The sequence below is a fragment of the Balaenoptera borealis genome (genome assembly GCF_965194805.1).
Source record: "Balaenoptera borealis genome assembly, chromosome: 5".
NCBI lineage: Eukaryota > Metazoa > Chordata > Mammalia > Artiodactyla > Balaenopteridae > Balaenoptera > Balaenoptera borealis.
In genome coordinates, this window is record NC_138862.1 from 65769889 (window position 1) to 65784151 (window position 14263).

The 14263-nt window shown below is 45.1% G+C and overlaps 1 protein-coding gene across 4 annotated transcripts; it reads left to right on the forward strand.

The window, feature by feature from the left end:
* Positions 1-1090: 1090 nt before the first annotated feature.
* On the forward strand, positions 1091-12751 carry ADPRH (ADP-ribosylarginine hydrolase). 4 transcript variants are annotated; one of them, XM_082394978.1, is made up of 5 exons: positions 2133-2264; positions 3684-3717; positions 4796-5121; positions 6842-7202; positions 8744-12751. In XM_082394978.1, exons 3-5 carry the CDS (start codon positions 4809-4811, stop codon positions 9156-9158), a joined length of 1089 nt encoding a protein of 362 aa, XP_082251104.1. In that variant the 5' UTR covers positions 2133-2264; positions 3684-3717; positions 4796-4808; the 3' UTR covers positions 9159-12751. The 4 variants fall into 4 exon arrangements, with proteins under 4 accessions (XP_082251103.1, XP_082251105.1, XP_082251104.1 ...); XM_082394977.1 differs by lacking the exon at positions 3684-3717 and having other exon boundaries at positions 1091-2264; XM_082394979.1 differs by lacking the exons at positions 2133-2264; positions 3684-3717 and adding an exon at positions 1091-1944.
* The last annotated feature ends 1512 nt before the right edge of the window (positions 12752-14263 follow it).

The following is a 14263-nucleotide window of genomic DNA, read 5'->3' on the forward strand; positions in this document are numbered from 1 at the left end:
TACGTTTTTCCTTTGAAACTTTTTGTTATTTTGTGTTTGCTGCAGAGTTCAAGGGGCCCTGTCTATTAACCATTTCCTGTTAGCTCTATCTTTTTTTTTTTAATTTTAGCTCTCATGATTTAATGAGGCATGGTGGCATGGTATTACACATTCAGGCCCATGAAGTGGCAAAGATTTGTTTAATCCCCTGTTTTTCAGTTATCTATGCTTCTGTTTTCCTTCTGTTGAACTAGCCTTGGCCATGGTATGGTTGGAGAGGAACTGAACATCAGAGCCTCATATTTCTTGGTTATCAATGTGAAAAGGAGTTTACCCTAGAGGCATTACCTTATCTGAACATTTGGATTCAATTATAGTAATGATACTATCACAAATGACACAGAGAAATGCTTACAATGTGAAGCTCAGTGGTTAAAAAAAAAGGATATAAAATTGTATATACAGAATGACCCGATTTTTTTTTTAATGTGCATAAAATAAAGATTGTAAGTATTTAAAATCTGAGTGGTGGAATGTGTTTTTTCTTCTGTGCTTTCTAAAGTTTCTTTCTACATGTAAAATAAAAATTCTTAATGTGAAAAATTTCCCTTTCTCTCTCTCCCTACTCCCAGCAAACTCTCCCATTAGCCTCCTGAGAGGTAATTATAATCATTACTAACAGTGTGACATGTATTCTTTCAGTCATTTTACACACACTCACACACACACACAGAGCTCTTTTTTCTTACATAAATAAGACCATGTATATTAGTCACTCGAAAATTTAATTTTTTTACTTAACGAAATGTCTGCAAGCTCTTCCCTTGTGAGCCTGATTATTTACCCAAAGTCTACTGATTTAAATGTCTACCTTTTTGGAAAGGTAATTATAATAATTCATAATTATGAATAATTTATTCATAATTATGCCCTAATTTAGGAGAAGGAAACTCATTCTCCACTCTAAACAGAGATTGAGGTTATTTCCAATTTTCTGCTATGAGAAACAATTCTGCAAAGAAATCCAGAAACATTTATCTTTGTGAACACATGAGAGTTTTTGTTTATTTATTTGTTTATTTTATTTATTTATTTAGTTTCGGCTGCGTTGGGTCTTTGTTGCTGCGCGCGGGCTTTTCTCTAGTTGCGGCGAGCAGGGGCTACTCTTTGTTGTGGTGCGCGGGCTTCTCACTGTGGTGGCTTCTCTTGTTGTGGAGCACAGGCTCTAGGCACGTGGGCTTCAGTAGTTGTGGCACGCGGGCTCAGTAGTTGTGGCTCACGGGTGTAGTTGCTCCCTGGCGTGTGGGATCTTCCCGGACCAGGGCTCCAACCCGTGTCCCCTGCATCGGCAGGTGGATTCTTAAGCACTGCACCACCAGGGAAGTCCCTGAGAGATGTGTTTTTTAAGAGAGACTTCTAAAAGTTTTCTCAACTTTTCTACTGGAAGTATGCATTATTTTTTATCATAAAAAAGGAACATTTTATTAAAAAACAAATCAACAGGCTAAGATGAGATCACTCAGCTGGGTGCAGTCCATGAGAGCAGGGCTGTGCCAGGACCTAGCATCCACCTGGTACACAGTAGGTGTTTAATGCCTGTAGCAAGAAAGATAAGCACAGCAAATCAAAATTCTTGAGAAGTATATAGAATACTTGCATATGGTGATTCTAGTATTTTTCAGATGATATTATTTATTCAGACAAAAATACTTAGTTTTTCTTTGCTTTTCTTTGCTATCAGGATGAAAAAATTCTATTCTGCAACCAAATAAATGACAAGAGTTAAAATTAATTAATTCTAACAACCAACCTAAGAGGTAGGTACTATTATTGTCCCATTTTATGCGCGAGGGGCCCAGACCGTGACAAAGGCCGCGCACACACTAAACACCCTTTTCCGAGTCAGGGGCCACATGCTGTTTACTGCCCAGAGGAGCTGGACTGGAGGAAAGGCCGAGATCACAAGTGAGTCCCCAACAGTCTCTCAAAAGCGGGGGGTGGGGGTGGGGAGCGGAGCAGCGCCATTTCGCGGCGCCTGGCGCTCCCCGGCGCCCTCCGGAACCGAGGGCGCCGGTGATGCGGGTCCCGCCGCCCGACCCGGGCGCTGAGGGCTCCGCGCCTCGCCCGAGCCGAAAGCGGCGCCCGGCAATCGTTCCGCTCCGTTGAACCTGGGCGTGGTCCGCGGACGCGGCGGCGGGGTCCGCCCTGGGCCTCCTCGCACCCAGACTTCCCCGCGCCCGGCCCCGCCCTGAGCCCGCGCGCCGTGCCCTCCTCGCGGCCAGCAGGTACCCCTCCCCGCCGTCGGCTCCCACACCCGCGCTCCTCGCCTGCCGGCGACCAGTGCCGCCCGCCCCTCCTCCCCACCCTCCTCGCCCGCGTCCCCCGCGCGCTCCTTCCCCGCGGTGACCTGGGGGCCACCCCGCACCCCTTGTCGGGCCTGGACCTGTTCCCCACTCGCCTGCTTCCCCCCCCCCCCAAAATAGCAGAGGACTGCCGGGAAGCAGCTGCCCAGATCTCAGTTGTGAATTTATAGTTCGGGGATGAGACTATAAACTGTAAAAGTTAGAGGAGTTTAGAGAATATCGGCGTTCTGAGAGCGGGAGGCCAGAGCAGTACGGTGTAAAAGCTAAAGGAAATTTCCCACAGAACGAGGTGGTCATCGCCCCCAGCCTCACTCGAAACTCACAAAAACACATTCGGGTGGAGCCAGAGGAATTACAGAAAAGAAGCTGAGGACTTTGGAAGAGGGTACAGAGGGTTAAAGATTGGTCTTCAGAAGCCAACTAAGCTTGGTCTCTGAAGCACTCAGCGCAGAGACAGGAGCCCAGGCTGCCTCGGTAGCTCCGCTCCTGCCCCGCAATCCAATTTACCATGGGAAAGTTGAGATCCAGGATGGGTGGCTTGTCCACAATCACACACCTGATTCTGGGCAGAGCCAGGACTATCAGCCCAGAACGCCAGTTCCTAAGCATCATTTATAAACAATAAAATATGTAAGTAATGTTTTACAAATAGTCTTTGGGAACCAGGAAACTCAGCATGATCAGTAACTCAGTAGTGGTCTGCTCAGTCTGTCATCATTTTTCTCAGGTGCTTGCCAGTCTGTATTTCCTGGCCCACAGCAGTGCAGCTGCAGAAGGACTCTTGGAAGCCCAAGGACTTGAGCTTAACCCTGAGTAAATAGATTTTAGGGAAGAGGAGGAGGGGAAGGCATCTTGGATGGGGAAAGAACTTGAGCTGAGGGGAGGGTGAGCTGAGCCACCGGCGTTTGAAAGTGTTCTCCTGGCTGGGGCAAGTAGAGTGGCTGATAGAGTGGGAGCAGACAGTGGAGGGCTTTGGAGGTGAACGCTGCAGGCTATGGGGCACAATGGGGAACTGGAAACGCACCGACAGGGAAACCAGCACTTTACTGGGGATCAGATTCATGGAGAGAGTGTTAGCTGAGACCCCAGGACACTAGAACTCAATCATTTAGAAGGAAAACAAAATGTAAATATTGCTGTTGAAAGGAAGGTTGTGGGAGAAAGTACGGTCTTCTAGTTCAATTAATAGAAAAATCATTTTCCCTGGTTGTGTATGAATAATGAAAATACTGCTTACTATGTGCGAAGCACTGTTCTAGGTGCTTTATAAAAATTAATTCACTTACTCCTCATAACAAACCCACCCACGAGGTTGTTACTGTTTTTGCCACCACTTTACAGATGTAGAGGGTGAAGCACAAAGAGGTTGCTCAAGGTAAGTAGGTCTGTGCTGAGGCAAGGGCCCAGGATCAGAAGATTTGGGTCCCAGTGCCTCCATTTGTTGCTTCTGTGAATTTACCCTCTCTGACCCTGCTTTCTTTTTTTTTTTTTTTTTTTGGAATTTTTTTTTTTTTTATACAACAGGTTCCTATTAGTCATCAGTTTTTTACACATCAGTGTATACATGTCAATCCCAATCGCCCAATTCATCACACCACCACCCCACCCCCCCGCCGCTTTCCCCCCTTGGTGTCCATACGTTTGTTCTCTACATCTGTGTCTCTATTTCTGCCCTGCAAACCAGTTCATCTGTACCATTTTTCTAGGTTCCACATATATGCATTAATATACGATATTTGTTTTTCTCTTTCTGACCTACTTCACTCTGTATGACAGTCTCTAGATCCATCCACGTCTCCACAAATGACCCAATTTCGTTCCTTTTTATGGCTGAGTAATATTCCATTGTATATATGTACCACATCTTCTTTATCCATTCGTCTGTCGATAGGCATTTAGGTTGCTTCCATGACCTGGCTATTGTAAATAGTGCTGCAATATCTGTGAAGTGCATGCTGTAATCCGGGCCTACTTATGAGGCAGGATGTGCGGGTGCTTTGCAAACAGTGTATTGTGATACCAATGGAAAGTGTTAATGTTTAAGTAAAGGAGGGATGCATTCCAAGGCCAAATTCAAACCAAAAAGAGAAAATGACAAGCTTGGTTTGACTTGCAGAATTTAATGGGCTTGCCACTCACGGAGAGGCAAAGATGGAATCGTAGTTAAATTGGGGGTTTGGAGTCAGATGGATCTAAGTTGGAATGCCAGCCCTGCCATTAATTAGCTCTGTGACCTAAGATAAGTCACATAACATTTATGATACTGCGTGGCTGATTTACTCATCTGTAAAATGGGTCTATTCCACTCCCCATAGAGCAGTTGTGAGGATTAAATGAGATGTCCTTAATACTGTGCCTGCAAGGTGTGAGTGCTCAGTAAAATGTAGATAGGGCTATTATTTTTTCTGATTTTTTTTTTTCTCCCCATCCCGTGTGTCTTTATATTCCCCCAGAGACAGCCTCACCATGAGCGGGGAACTGATCAAGAAGTATGTGGCAGCCATGGTGCTGAGTGCAGCTGGAGATGCCTTGGGGTACTTCAACGGGAAGTGGGAGTTCCTCCGGAATGGGGAAAAGATTCACAGGCAGCTGGCCCAGCTTGGTGGCTTGGATGCCATAGATGTGGAGAGGTGGAGAGTCAGTGATGACACGGTGATGCACCTGGCCACGGCAGACGCTCTCCTGGAAGCCGGCAAAGTCTCGGACTTGGCTCACCTGTATTCCATCCTTGCTAAGCATTACCAAGACTGCATGGGAGACATGAACGGCCGGGCGCCAGGTGAGAGCAGCCAGTGGAGGTCCTGGGCAAGTGGAGAATAAAACAGGCCCAAGGAAATCATTAAAAATGTTGAATGAGATTTAAATATCAAGGAAACATTAGTTTTTATAGTTGTGACAGAAATAGAAACAACCTGAATGTTCTGTAATTTATTTAATTATGGTGACACATCTGCAGCCATTTAAATTATGCAGATAGATATTTACCAATGTGGAAAGATATTGTATATTAAGTAAAAAAAATTAGGTTACAAAACACTATGTATCTTATGAACCCATTTTCTTTTTTTTTTTTTAAACATCTTTATTGGAGTATAATTGCTTTACAATGGTGTGTTAGTTTCTGCTTTATAACAAAGTGAATCATCTATACGTATGCATATATCCCCATATCCCCTCCCTCTTTGTCTCCCTCCCACCCTCCCTATCCCACCCCTCTAGGTGGTCACAAAGCACCGAGCTGATCTCCCTGTGCTATGCGGCTGCTTCCCACTAGCTACCTATTTTACATTTGGTAGTGTATATATGTCCATGCCACTCTCTCACTTTGTCCCAGCTTACCCTTCCCCCTCCCCATGTCCTCAAGTCCATTCTCTAGTAGGTCTGCATCTTTATTCCCGTCCTGCCCCTAGGTTCTTCATAACCTTTTTTTTTTTTTTTTAGATTCCATATATATGTGTTAGCATACGGTATTTGTTTTTCTCTTTCTGACTTACTTCACTCTGTATGACAGACTCTAGGTCCATCCACCTCACTATAAATAACTCAATTTCATTTCTGAACCCATTTTCATTAAAAGTATATATGTATATCTCTGTTGGGAGAGGTCTGGAAGAATATACACAAAGATGTTAATCATTGTATCTGGGTGATAGGGGTATTTATAGTTTCTTATTTTCATTTTACTTATTTGTAGCTTCTGAGCTTTCTTTAATAAAGAAATTTTTTTTTCTTTTTAAAGAAGACTGGAAAAGGTTGTGTAGAGTCCCCTTTTCTGGTTCCAGGTTGCTCACAGGTGGTTCCTGCTCACTTTGGGAACTTTTTACAGCCACTTGGGCCACCAGCTGATGTGAATCGCCTTTCCCCTAGCTCCTCCTGTATTAGTTAGCTTGACCTGCTGTAACAAAATACCACAGACCAGCTGGCTTAAACAACGGACATTTATTTTCTCACTGTTTTGGAAGCCAGAAGTCTGAGATCAAGGTGTCGATTTCATTTCTTCTGAAGGAGACCTTTCTCTTTGGCTTGCAGACAGTTTCCTTCTAGCTGTGCCCTCTCACAGCACACATTCCTGGTGTCTCTTTGTGTCTCCAAATTTCCTCTGCTTATTAGGACACTGATCAGACTGAATTAGGGCCCACCCTAACATTCTCATTTTAACTTCATCACCTCTGCCCTATCTCCAGATACAGTCACATTCCGAAGTACTAGGGGTTAGGGCTTCAACATATGAATTTTGGGGAATACAGTTCAGCCAATAACACCTCCTGATGAAAAGCTCCCCGCCCCATAAACCCAGGGGCGTCTAGTATAAGTACTCTGGTGTAAGTAAGGCACAACGTTGCCCTGGGGTTTGGGGTTTGGAGTTTGGGGACATTCATCATCATACTTTTCGGCTTTCCCGTTCCATCAAGGAAAGTTGGAGACGGGGCTTGGTTCTCTCATCCTGCGGGTCCTTCGCTTCGGTACACTGACCCCATGCCCTACCGGACTCTCCCCAGGGGGCGCCTCAATGCAGAACGCCATGCTGCTGGAGCCAGACAAAGCCGATGGCTGGAGGATTCCCTTTAACAGCCACGAGGGTGGCTGCGGGGCTGCCGTGCGGGCCATGTGCATCGGTCTCCGGTTCCCTCACCACAGCCAGCTGGACACCCTGATCCAGGCGAGCACTGAGAGTGGCCGGATGACCCACCACCATCCTACAGGCTTCCTGGGAGCCCTTGTGTCTGCTCTTTTTACAGCCTATGCTGTGAATGGCAAGCCTCCCCAGCAGTGGGGAAAAGGACTGATGGAGGTGCTACCGGAAGCTAAAAAGTACATTGTCCAATCAGGCTACTTCGTGGAGCAGAATCTGCAACATTGGTAAGTTTGTAGGTGCACGCTCCTGCTAGAAGATGGTTGAATCTGTGTGCGCACATGCGTGCATGTGTATGCCTAAAACTCAGAGATCAGAGCAACCATCCTGGTTCTCACCATCCAGTTCTGTCGTCCACCGCATCCAGCTGCCTCCCCACCCACCTGCTAAGGATTTCAAGTACAGTCCCAGTGGTGGTGTCCACCAAGTCACCAAGTGAAGACCTCAGGGAGTAAGGCAGCTACACTGCTTCCCTCATGCGTAGGGATCCTGTTCTCTATAGTTTTTGTGGCTGTTCTTTTTTTTTTTCTGGCCACACCGCGTGGCATGCGGGATCTCAGTTCCCTGACCAGGGATCGAACCCATGCCCCCTGCAGTGGAAGCGCAGAGCCTTAACCACGGGACCACCAGGGAAGTCCCTATGGCTATTCTTTTTTTTTTTTTTTTTAATAGCTACTTTATTTATTTATTTATTTATTTATTTATTTATTTTTTGGCTGTGTTGGGTCCTCGGTTCGTGCGAGGGCTTTCTCTAGTTGCGGCAAGCGGGGGCCACTCCTCATCGCGGTGCGGGGACCGCTCTTAATCGCGGTGCGCGGGCCTCTCACTATCGCGGCCCCTCCCGTTGCAGAGCACAGGCTCCAGACGCGCAGGCTCAGTAGTTGTGGCTCACGGGCTCAGCTGCTCCGCGGCATGTGGGATCTTCCCAGACCAGGGCTCGAACCCGCGTCCCCTGCATTAGCAGGCAGATTCTCAACCACTGCGCCACCAGGGAAGCCCCCTATGGCTATTCTTTACTGAGATGAACTTCCCTGCTTATTTCCTGGAACTTGTTTTTTCCGTGTTGTCTTGACACACAAATAATACTGTGAAATCCTTGGCTAAAATGATCTAGAGATAGGTTTTTCCACCAGCTAATTAATAAGTGGTAAGGCCACATCTTCCCCTTTTTTTGAATTCATTTCACGTTCCCTTTCTTAGAATAAAAAGGTCCAGAGGCTTTCTAATGAAAACACCCATGGTCATGATGTTCCAAAGTTCTCTCTTAAAAAAAATAGTAACCATATAAGGAGATGATGTGTTAATTAGGTTGATGGTAGTGATCATTTCATTATGTATATGTATATCAAATCATCATGTCGTACAACCTTGAATATGTACAATTTTTGTTAAGAAAATAATATAAAGTAAATAATAAAATAAAATATATAATGACAGGCTAAATACATAAAGTTCACCCTTGAAAGTTGACACTTGCCATGATTCTCAACTCAGGAAAAACAAGGCTTTATTTCTCACCTTTAACTTGCTGTATATCTTCTTTATGTAGCAACAGGTATCAATGCCTTATTTATATCATTCCTTAGCAAAAATGTATTGAATGAATGTCACTTAGAGCTCATTTTGATTTTTTTATATCATATGATTTTAATACCAGAAGTTGAAGTCATCTTGGAGCTTTCCCTGCTCGCACATCTATCTGGTACCTTTCCTAATGGCTTTTGACTTCATTTTTTCAATTGACTGTAGATTTTTTTCCTTCCTACAGGTCTTACTTCCAAGACCAATGGAAAAAGTACCTAAAACTCAGAGGGATTTGGGATGGCAGATCAGCCCCTACCTTCCCCAAGCCCTTTGATGTGAAGGAGAGGGATGAGTTCTACACCTCCGTGAGCTACTCTGGCTGGGGCGGCAGCAGTGGACACGATGCCCCCATGATTGCCTACGATGCCATCCTGGCTGCAGGAGACTCCTGGGAGGAGCTTGCCCACCGAGCCTTTTTCCACGGTGGAGACAGTGATTCTACAGCTGCCATTGCTGGCTGTTGGTGGGGAGTGATGTATGGTTTTAAAGGAGTAAGTCCCTCCAACTATGAGAAGCTAGAATACAGAAACCGGCTGGAAGAGATAGCTAGGGCTTTGTATTCTCTTAGGTCAAAGGAAGATACCGTAATTACCCTTTAGGGAGAAGTGACATTCATTTCTGGTGGTTTCTCCTCTTGTGTAGTCCCTTTTCTGCTCGGTTTCACTTTTTTCAAAGTCAAGAGTCTTAACCTTGTACTCAGGGAATTTTGAGATAACAGTCCCTTGGGCACCTGAAGGTCAGTCTTTCCAAACTTATCCTGTCCTTGCCCCCCACCCCAAATCTACCCCTCTTCCTATCCTGAAGAGTCTTTATCTCAGTTGATGGCATCAGCGTCTCCCAAATTAGAAATCTCATAGCCTCATATTGAGTCCTCATTTTTACCATCTAATCTTTCACTAAGTTTTTTTCTGTTTGTTTTAGGGTAGGTTCCCCAAAGTGGACTCTGAGACAAGGATTTGAGTGCAAGTAGTTTATTTGGGGGATGATTCCAGGAAGCACTGTTAGGAGAATGGGGAAGTGAGACAGGGAAGGGAGGGGAGCCAGGACAAGGTGCGTTAACAAGCACGTTACCAATGCGGGCAGCTGGGACTCGGTCCGTCCGGGTCCTCTGCGTAAGGCACTCAGGGTTGTCCCACCGACTTCTATCTGATGTTGGTGGAGGACCACTCCCAGGTGTGCTAACTCCCTGGTGCTTCCGGGCCTGCCTCTCGTGCCAGCCAAACATGAGTGTCCTCAGGTAAAGTCTCAGAGATGTTTGCAGTGGCAAGCTGTATGGCGCGTGGGAACAGTGAGGGGTATATGTGGGGTCCCAGTAGCATCAGCTGGTTGGTTCTACCTCCTGAATATCCTTCAAATCTGTCATTCTTTTACCTTTTTGCACCAAGTATGTTTCAGCCAGATTTCTGCAATCCAGGCTCCTCAGGTCTGAGGACATGCTGCTCCTAGCTGTGCCCTCTAATTTCCTGGGCATGGCACTGGACATGGCGCCAGTTGGTTGCTGCCTATTTGCTTGCCTTTATTCTCCTCTAGGCAGAACCTAGCATGGTGCCTGGGCACACAGGAGATACTTAATCAGTATATATTAAATGAATGTTGTTTATTAGCCTCCTATCTGGGGCCTCTAATTCCAGTACTGCCTTCCTCATCGCCCTCCAGGGTGATCTTTACAAATAACAAGTTGATCATGCTGCACTTCTAATCATGTGAGATGAATACTCACCCCCTTTCTTCATTTCTTGGTGCTCTTCCCTCTCCTCTTTCACTTTCAAGCCCCAGCTCAGGTGGCATCTCGTAGATGAAACCTACTCTGACTGTTCAGGCTCTTGGCTCTCTCTCCTCACTCCACCCACAGCCTTCTGTCTCTAGCCCTCTCACCACACTGATCCTGTTGTGTGGTGATTGTGTGTCTTCTGGGGACGATCTCAGGCTACTTGTGTCTTATTCTTTTTGTCGCCTCCCCGTCTGGCCCATTAGAGATATTCAGTATTTACTTTGGAAGTTCATCAATTTGTGTTCATGTGAATGCTTTCAATATGCAGTGCCTCATCTGTTTCAGATGCCCTCTACTTCATGATTGTCAGGAGTGACCTGTGCCGGCCTGAAAGAGATAGAGGGTTTGATGCTTTAACCAGGCCTGTGTGCTGACTTAAATGAGACAAAGCTCTCAACTCTGTATTTGAAGCAGGACTCCAGCAAAGGCATGAGATTTATCATTCTTTTATACATAAAGAGAGAAGAAAATTCCAAAACTCTTTTTTCTGGTTCAAAAAACTCTGATGTGAGCTGGGACGAAGTGAGAGAATGGCGTGGACTTATACATACTACCGAATGTAAAATAGATAGCTAGTGGGAAGCAGCCGCATAGCACAGGGAGATCAGCTCAGTGCTTTGTGACCACATAGAGGGGTGGGATAGGGAGGGTGGGAGGGAGACGCAAGAGGGAGGAGATATGGGGATATATGTATATGTATAGGTGATTCACTTTGTTATACAGCAGAAACTAACACACCATTGTAAAGCAATTATACTCCAATAAAAATGTTAAAAAAAAAAACGTGTATTTATATATTTCAGAAAACAGACATGTTTTAAATATTACAACTAGGACAGCAGATTCTTCAGCAGGACAATCAGAATTGCAGACTTTAGGGGTGGGGATTTACAATTTACAGAACATGGTAATAACCTCTTAGATTCAGGTGTCTTAAATTCAGGTGTACAAGAAGACTTCTTTGTAGAAATTTTTTTTTTTTAATTAATTTTATTTATTTTTTTGGCTGCATTGGGTCTTCGTTGCTGCGCTCAGGCTTTCTCTAGTTGCGGCGAGCGGGGCTACTCTTCGTTGCGGTGCACAGGCTCTAGAGCGCAGCCTTCAGTAGTTGTGCACGGCCTTAGCTGCTCCACAACATGTGGGATCTTCCCGGATCAGGGCTTGAACCCGTGTCCCCTGCAATGGCAGACGGATTCTTAACCACTGCACCACCAGGGAAGTCCCTGTAGAAATATTTTGAGGACAGTTTTAGAATAATAGAAAACAGTACATACATTTTTACACAAGATTCTTGAACAGAAGATTAAGATGGAGACTCTCGTGACTGTTTGTAATTTCCCACTAGATAAAAACTGACATTATAGTGCAGAATAGTGTGTGCTTTTCTGCAGCTGTAGGAGAAGAGGAAACATCTTTTCCTGGTCTTTCTGGGGTTTCTTTTATCAATAGTCAGGAGAGCCTGAAGTTTTAAGGTGGAGAGCTAGAATTCAGTTAGCACTGCCCAAACAGCAGAACTGAGATGCTTAAATGTTACAATATAGAAAAGGGAAGAAGAGTATTTTAACAAGTGGATTCTGAAGCATGACCTGTTTTACCTCTGTAACTGGTTTGGTGAATGGTCTGAATTTAGTGAGAAGAAACATGGAATGAGTTTCTTTTTCTCTAGCTACTGCCTTCATACATACTCCATTGAAGCTGCTTTTCCTGCCCCGTAGCGTCATCTTTTTGGTCTTGGGATGGGGGGTGTGGTGGCGGGTATTAAAAACCCAATCCAGTCCATCCCAGTCTAGTTTTTTTAAATTTCAGCTTTATTGAGGTATGAATGACATGTAAAATTGTAAGATATTTAAAGTGTACATTTGTGGTGATTTAATAGACATATACATTGTGAAAGGTTTCCCTTCATCTAGTTAACATATCCATCACCTCACATGTTTATCTTTTTTTGGTGAGAACATTTAAGTTCTACTCTCTTAGCAAATTTCAATTACACAATATAGTGTTATCAACTATAGTCACCATGGTTTACGTCAGATCCTCAGACCTTGTTCATCTTATAGCTGAAAGTTGGTACCCTTTTACCAACCTCTCCCTATTTCCCTCACTACCACTGCTTCCCCCAACTAGCCCCTGGCAACCACTTTTCTACTCTGTTTCTAGGAGTTTGACTTTTTTTTTTTTAGATTCCACATGTAAGTGATATCATGTAATATCTATCTTTCTCTGTGGCTTATTTCACTTAGCATAATGCCCTAAGGTCCATTGATGTTGTCACGAATGGCAGGATTTATCATAGCTGAATAATATTCCATTGTATATATGTACTACATCTTCTTTATCCATTCATCAATTGATAGCCCCTTGAGTTGTTTCCATATCTTGGCTATCGTGAATAATGCTGCAATAAACATGGGACATAGATATCTCTTTGTTACCCTGTTTTCATTTCCTTTGGATATATACCCAGAAGTAGGAATCCCGGTCCAGTTTGATCAATTCTAACACTTTAATGTCATGTCCTCCTTTCTCCCCACCACAGTCAGTCCCGGGCCCAGAGGGCTTAGAGGAGGAGTGGAGACGTGGATGTCTCTTTCATTCCTTGCCTCCCTCTCTTGGGGTTCCCTGTCCCTCTCCAGTGTTACCCTAGACCACCCTCACCAGTGGAGCCCTGATGGGAAAGGGTCAAGCCAGTTGTCTTCTAGGGCTCTACTCAACCCAAGGGAAACTCATCCTTCCCGGTGACATCCACCAGGGAGAGGTCAGGCTGCCCCACCTGCTGCTGTCTACATTTCCCCCATCCCTCTCAAATAGGACAGATCCGGAGGACAGATCAGGCTGCCTAGCAGACAGCCGACTCGGAAGCAGACGCCACTGTCACCTTCATGTGGTCACCCTCACTCTCAGCTGGTAGGCCCCCTCACTTGGCTTTGTTGTGAGGGTGAGGTAGAGCACCACCTTTCCTTCCCTTTCAGGAAGGCATGGGAAACCCCCCCATAGAACTTATGATTCTTGTGATTTTTCCTTCAAACGGCTGATTTTCGGCTAGGGGAGGTGGGGAAGGGAGGTCTCCTAGAGCAGTTCTGCTGCCTCCTAGTAAGTCCCACTGGGATCTGTCTTTCCAAGGCCTTCCAGTCTCTTTAGAATGTGGTGGTGGAGGTGTGTGCGTGGGGGGGGATGGAGTCCCGGCAGGGTAGGAGGGTGGAGACGTAGCATTTTTTGTTTGCTGGTAGGACTTCAGCTGCAGTTGGAGACAAGAGATAGCGTCTTTTTAAGATCCTGTTCTATTTGCTATGCAAATTCTCACTCTTCACAGCAGTCACAATTCAGAAAGAGATCAGACTTTCAGACTCCTTTTTCTCAAACCTCAAAACCTCCTTTCCAAACTTGACTCTCAATTGGCAGCTTTGCTTCCTATTTCTCTGAGAAAATAGAAGCCATCGAAAGAGAACAACTGTCACACCCATCCTCATCTCTGTCTCCACCTACCCGCACCTGGGCTCCTGGGCTCTGCCTTCTCTCCTGACTGTGAGTGCTGGGGTGTGTGTGTGTGTGTGTGTGTGTGTGAGAGAGAGAGAGAGAGAGGAGGGAGGACCAGAATAAATAGAGGAAAGAGACAACAGACTTAATTATATGCATAATGTTAGAGTAAATTTAAAAGATGACCTGAATGACAGTATGAACTTGTCATGCTAATCAAGTTAACATCTGTGTTCTGAAAAACAGAATAGGTCATGAGTAACTTTACAGGGATTAATGGTATTTTTTGACCTGCTAAATGATGGTACTTCATTTGCTTTCTTTGGTACCTAAGATTGCTAGATGTTGCTAGAAGTCTTGGCAATATATACGTTTTTAAGATCTGCATTGGCCTCATCTGCCCTTCTCCAAGCTTCTTCAACCACACATTCTCCATTTCCTCTTCTGTCTCCACCT

Excerpts from the sequence above, each read along its gene's own strand:
- ADPRH (XM_082394977.1), top strand. The coding sequence starts at position 4,809 with ATGAGCGGGGAACTGATCAAGAAGTATGTGGCAGCCATGGTGCTGAGT. Across the intron at positions 5,122-6,841 it reads CATGAACGGCCGGGCGCCAG|GGGGCGCCTCAATGCAGAAC; the intron begins GTGAGAGCAGCC and ends GACTCTCCCCAG. Across the intron at positions 7,203-8,743 it reads GAGCAGAATCTGCAACATTG|GTCTTACTTCCAAGACCAAT; the intron begins GTAAGTTTGTAG and ends TCCTTCCTACAG.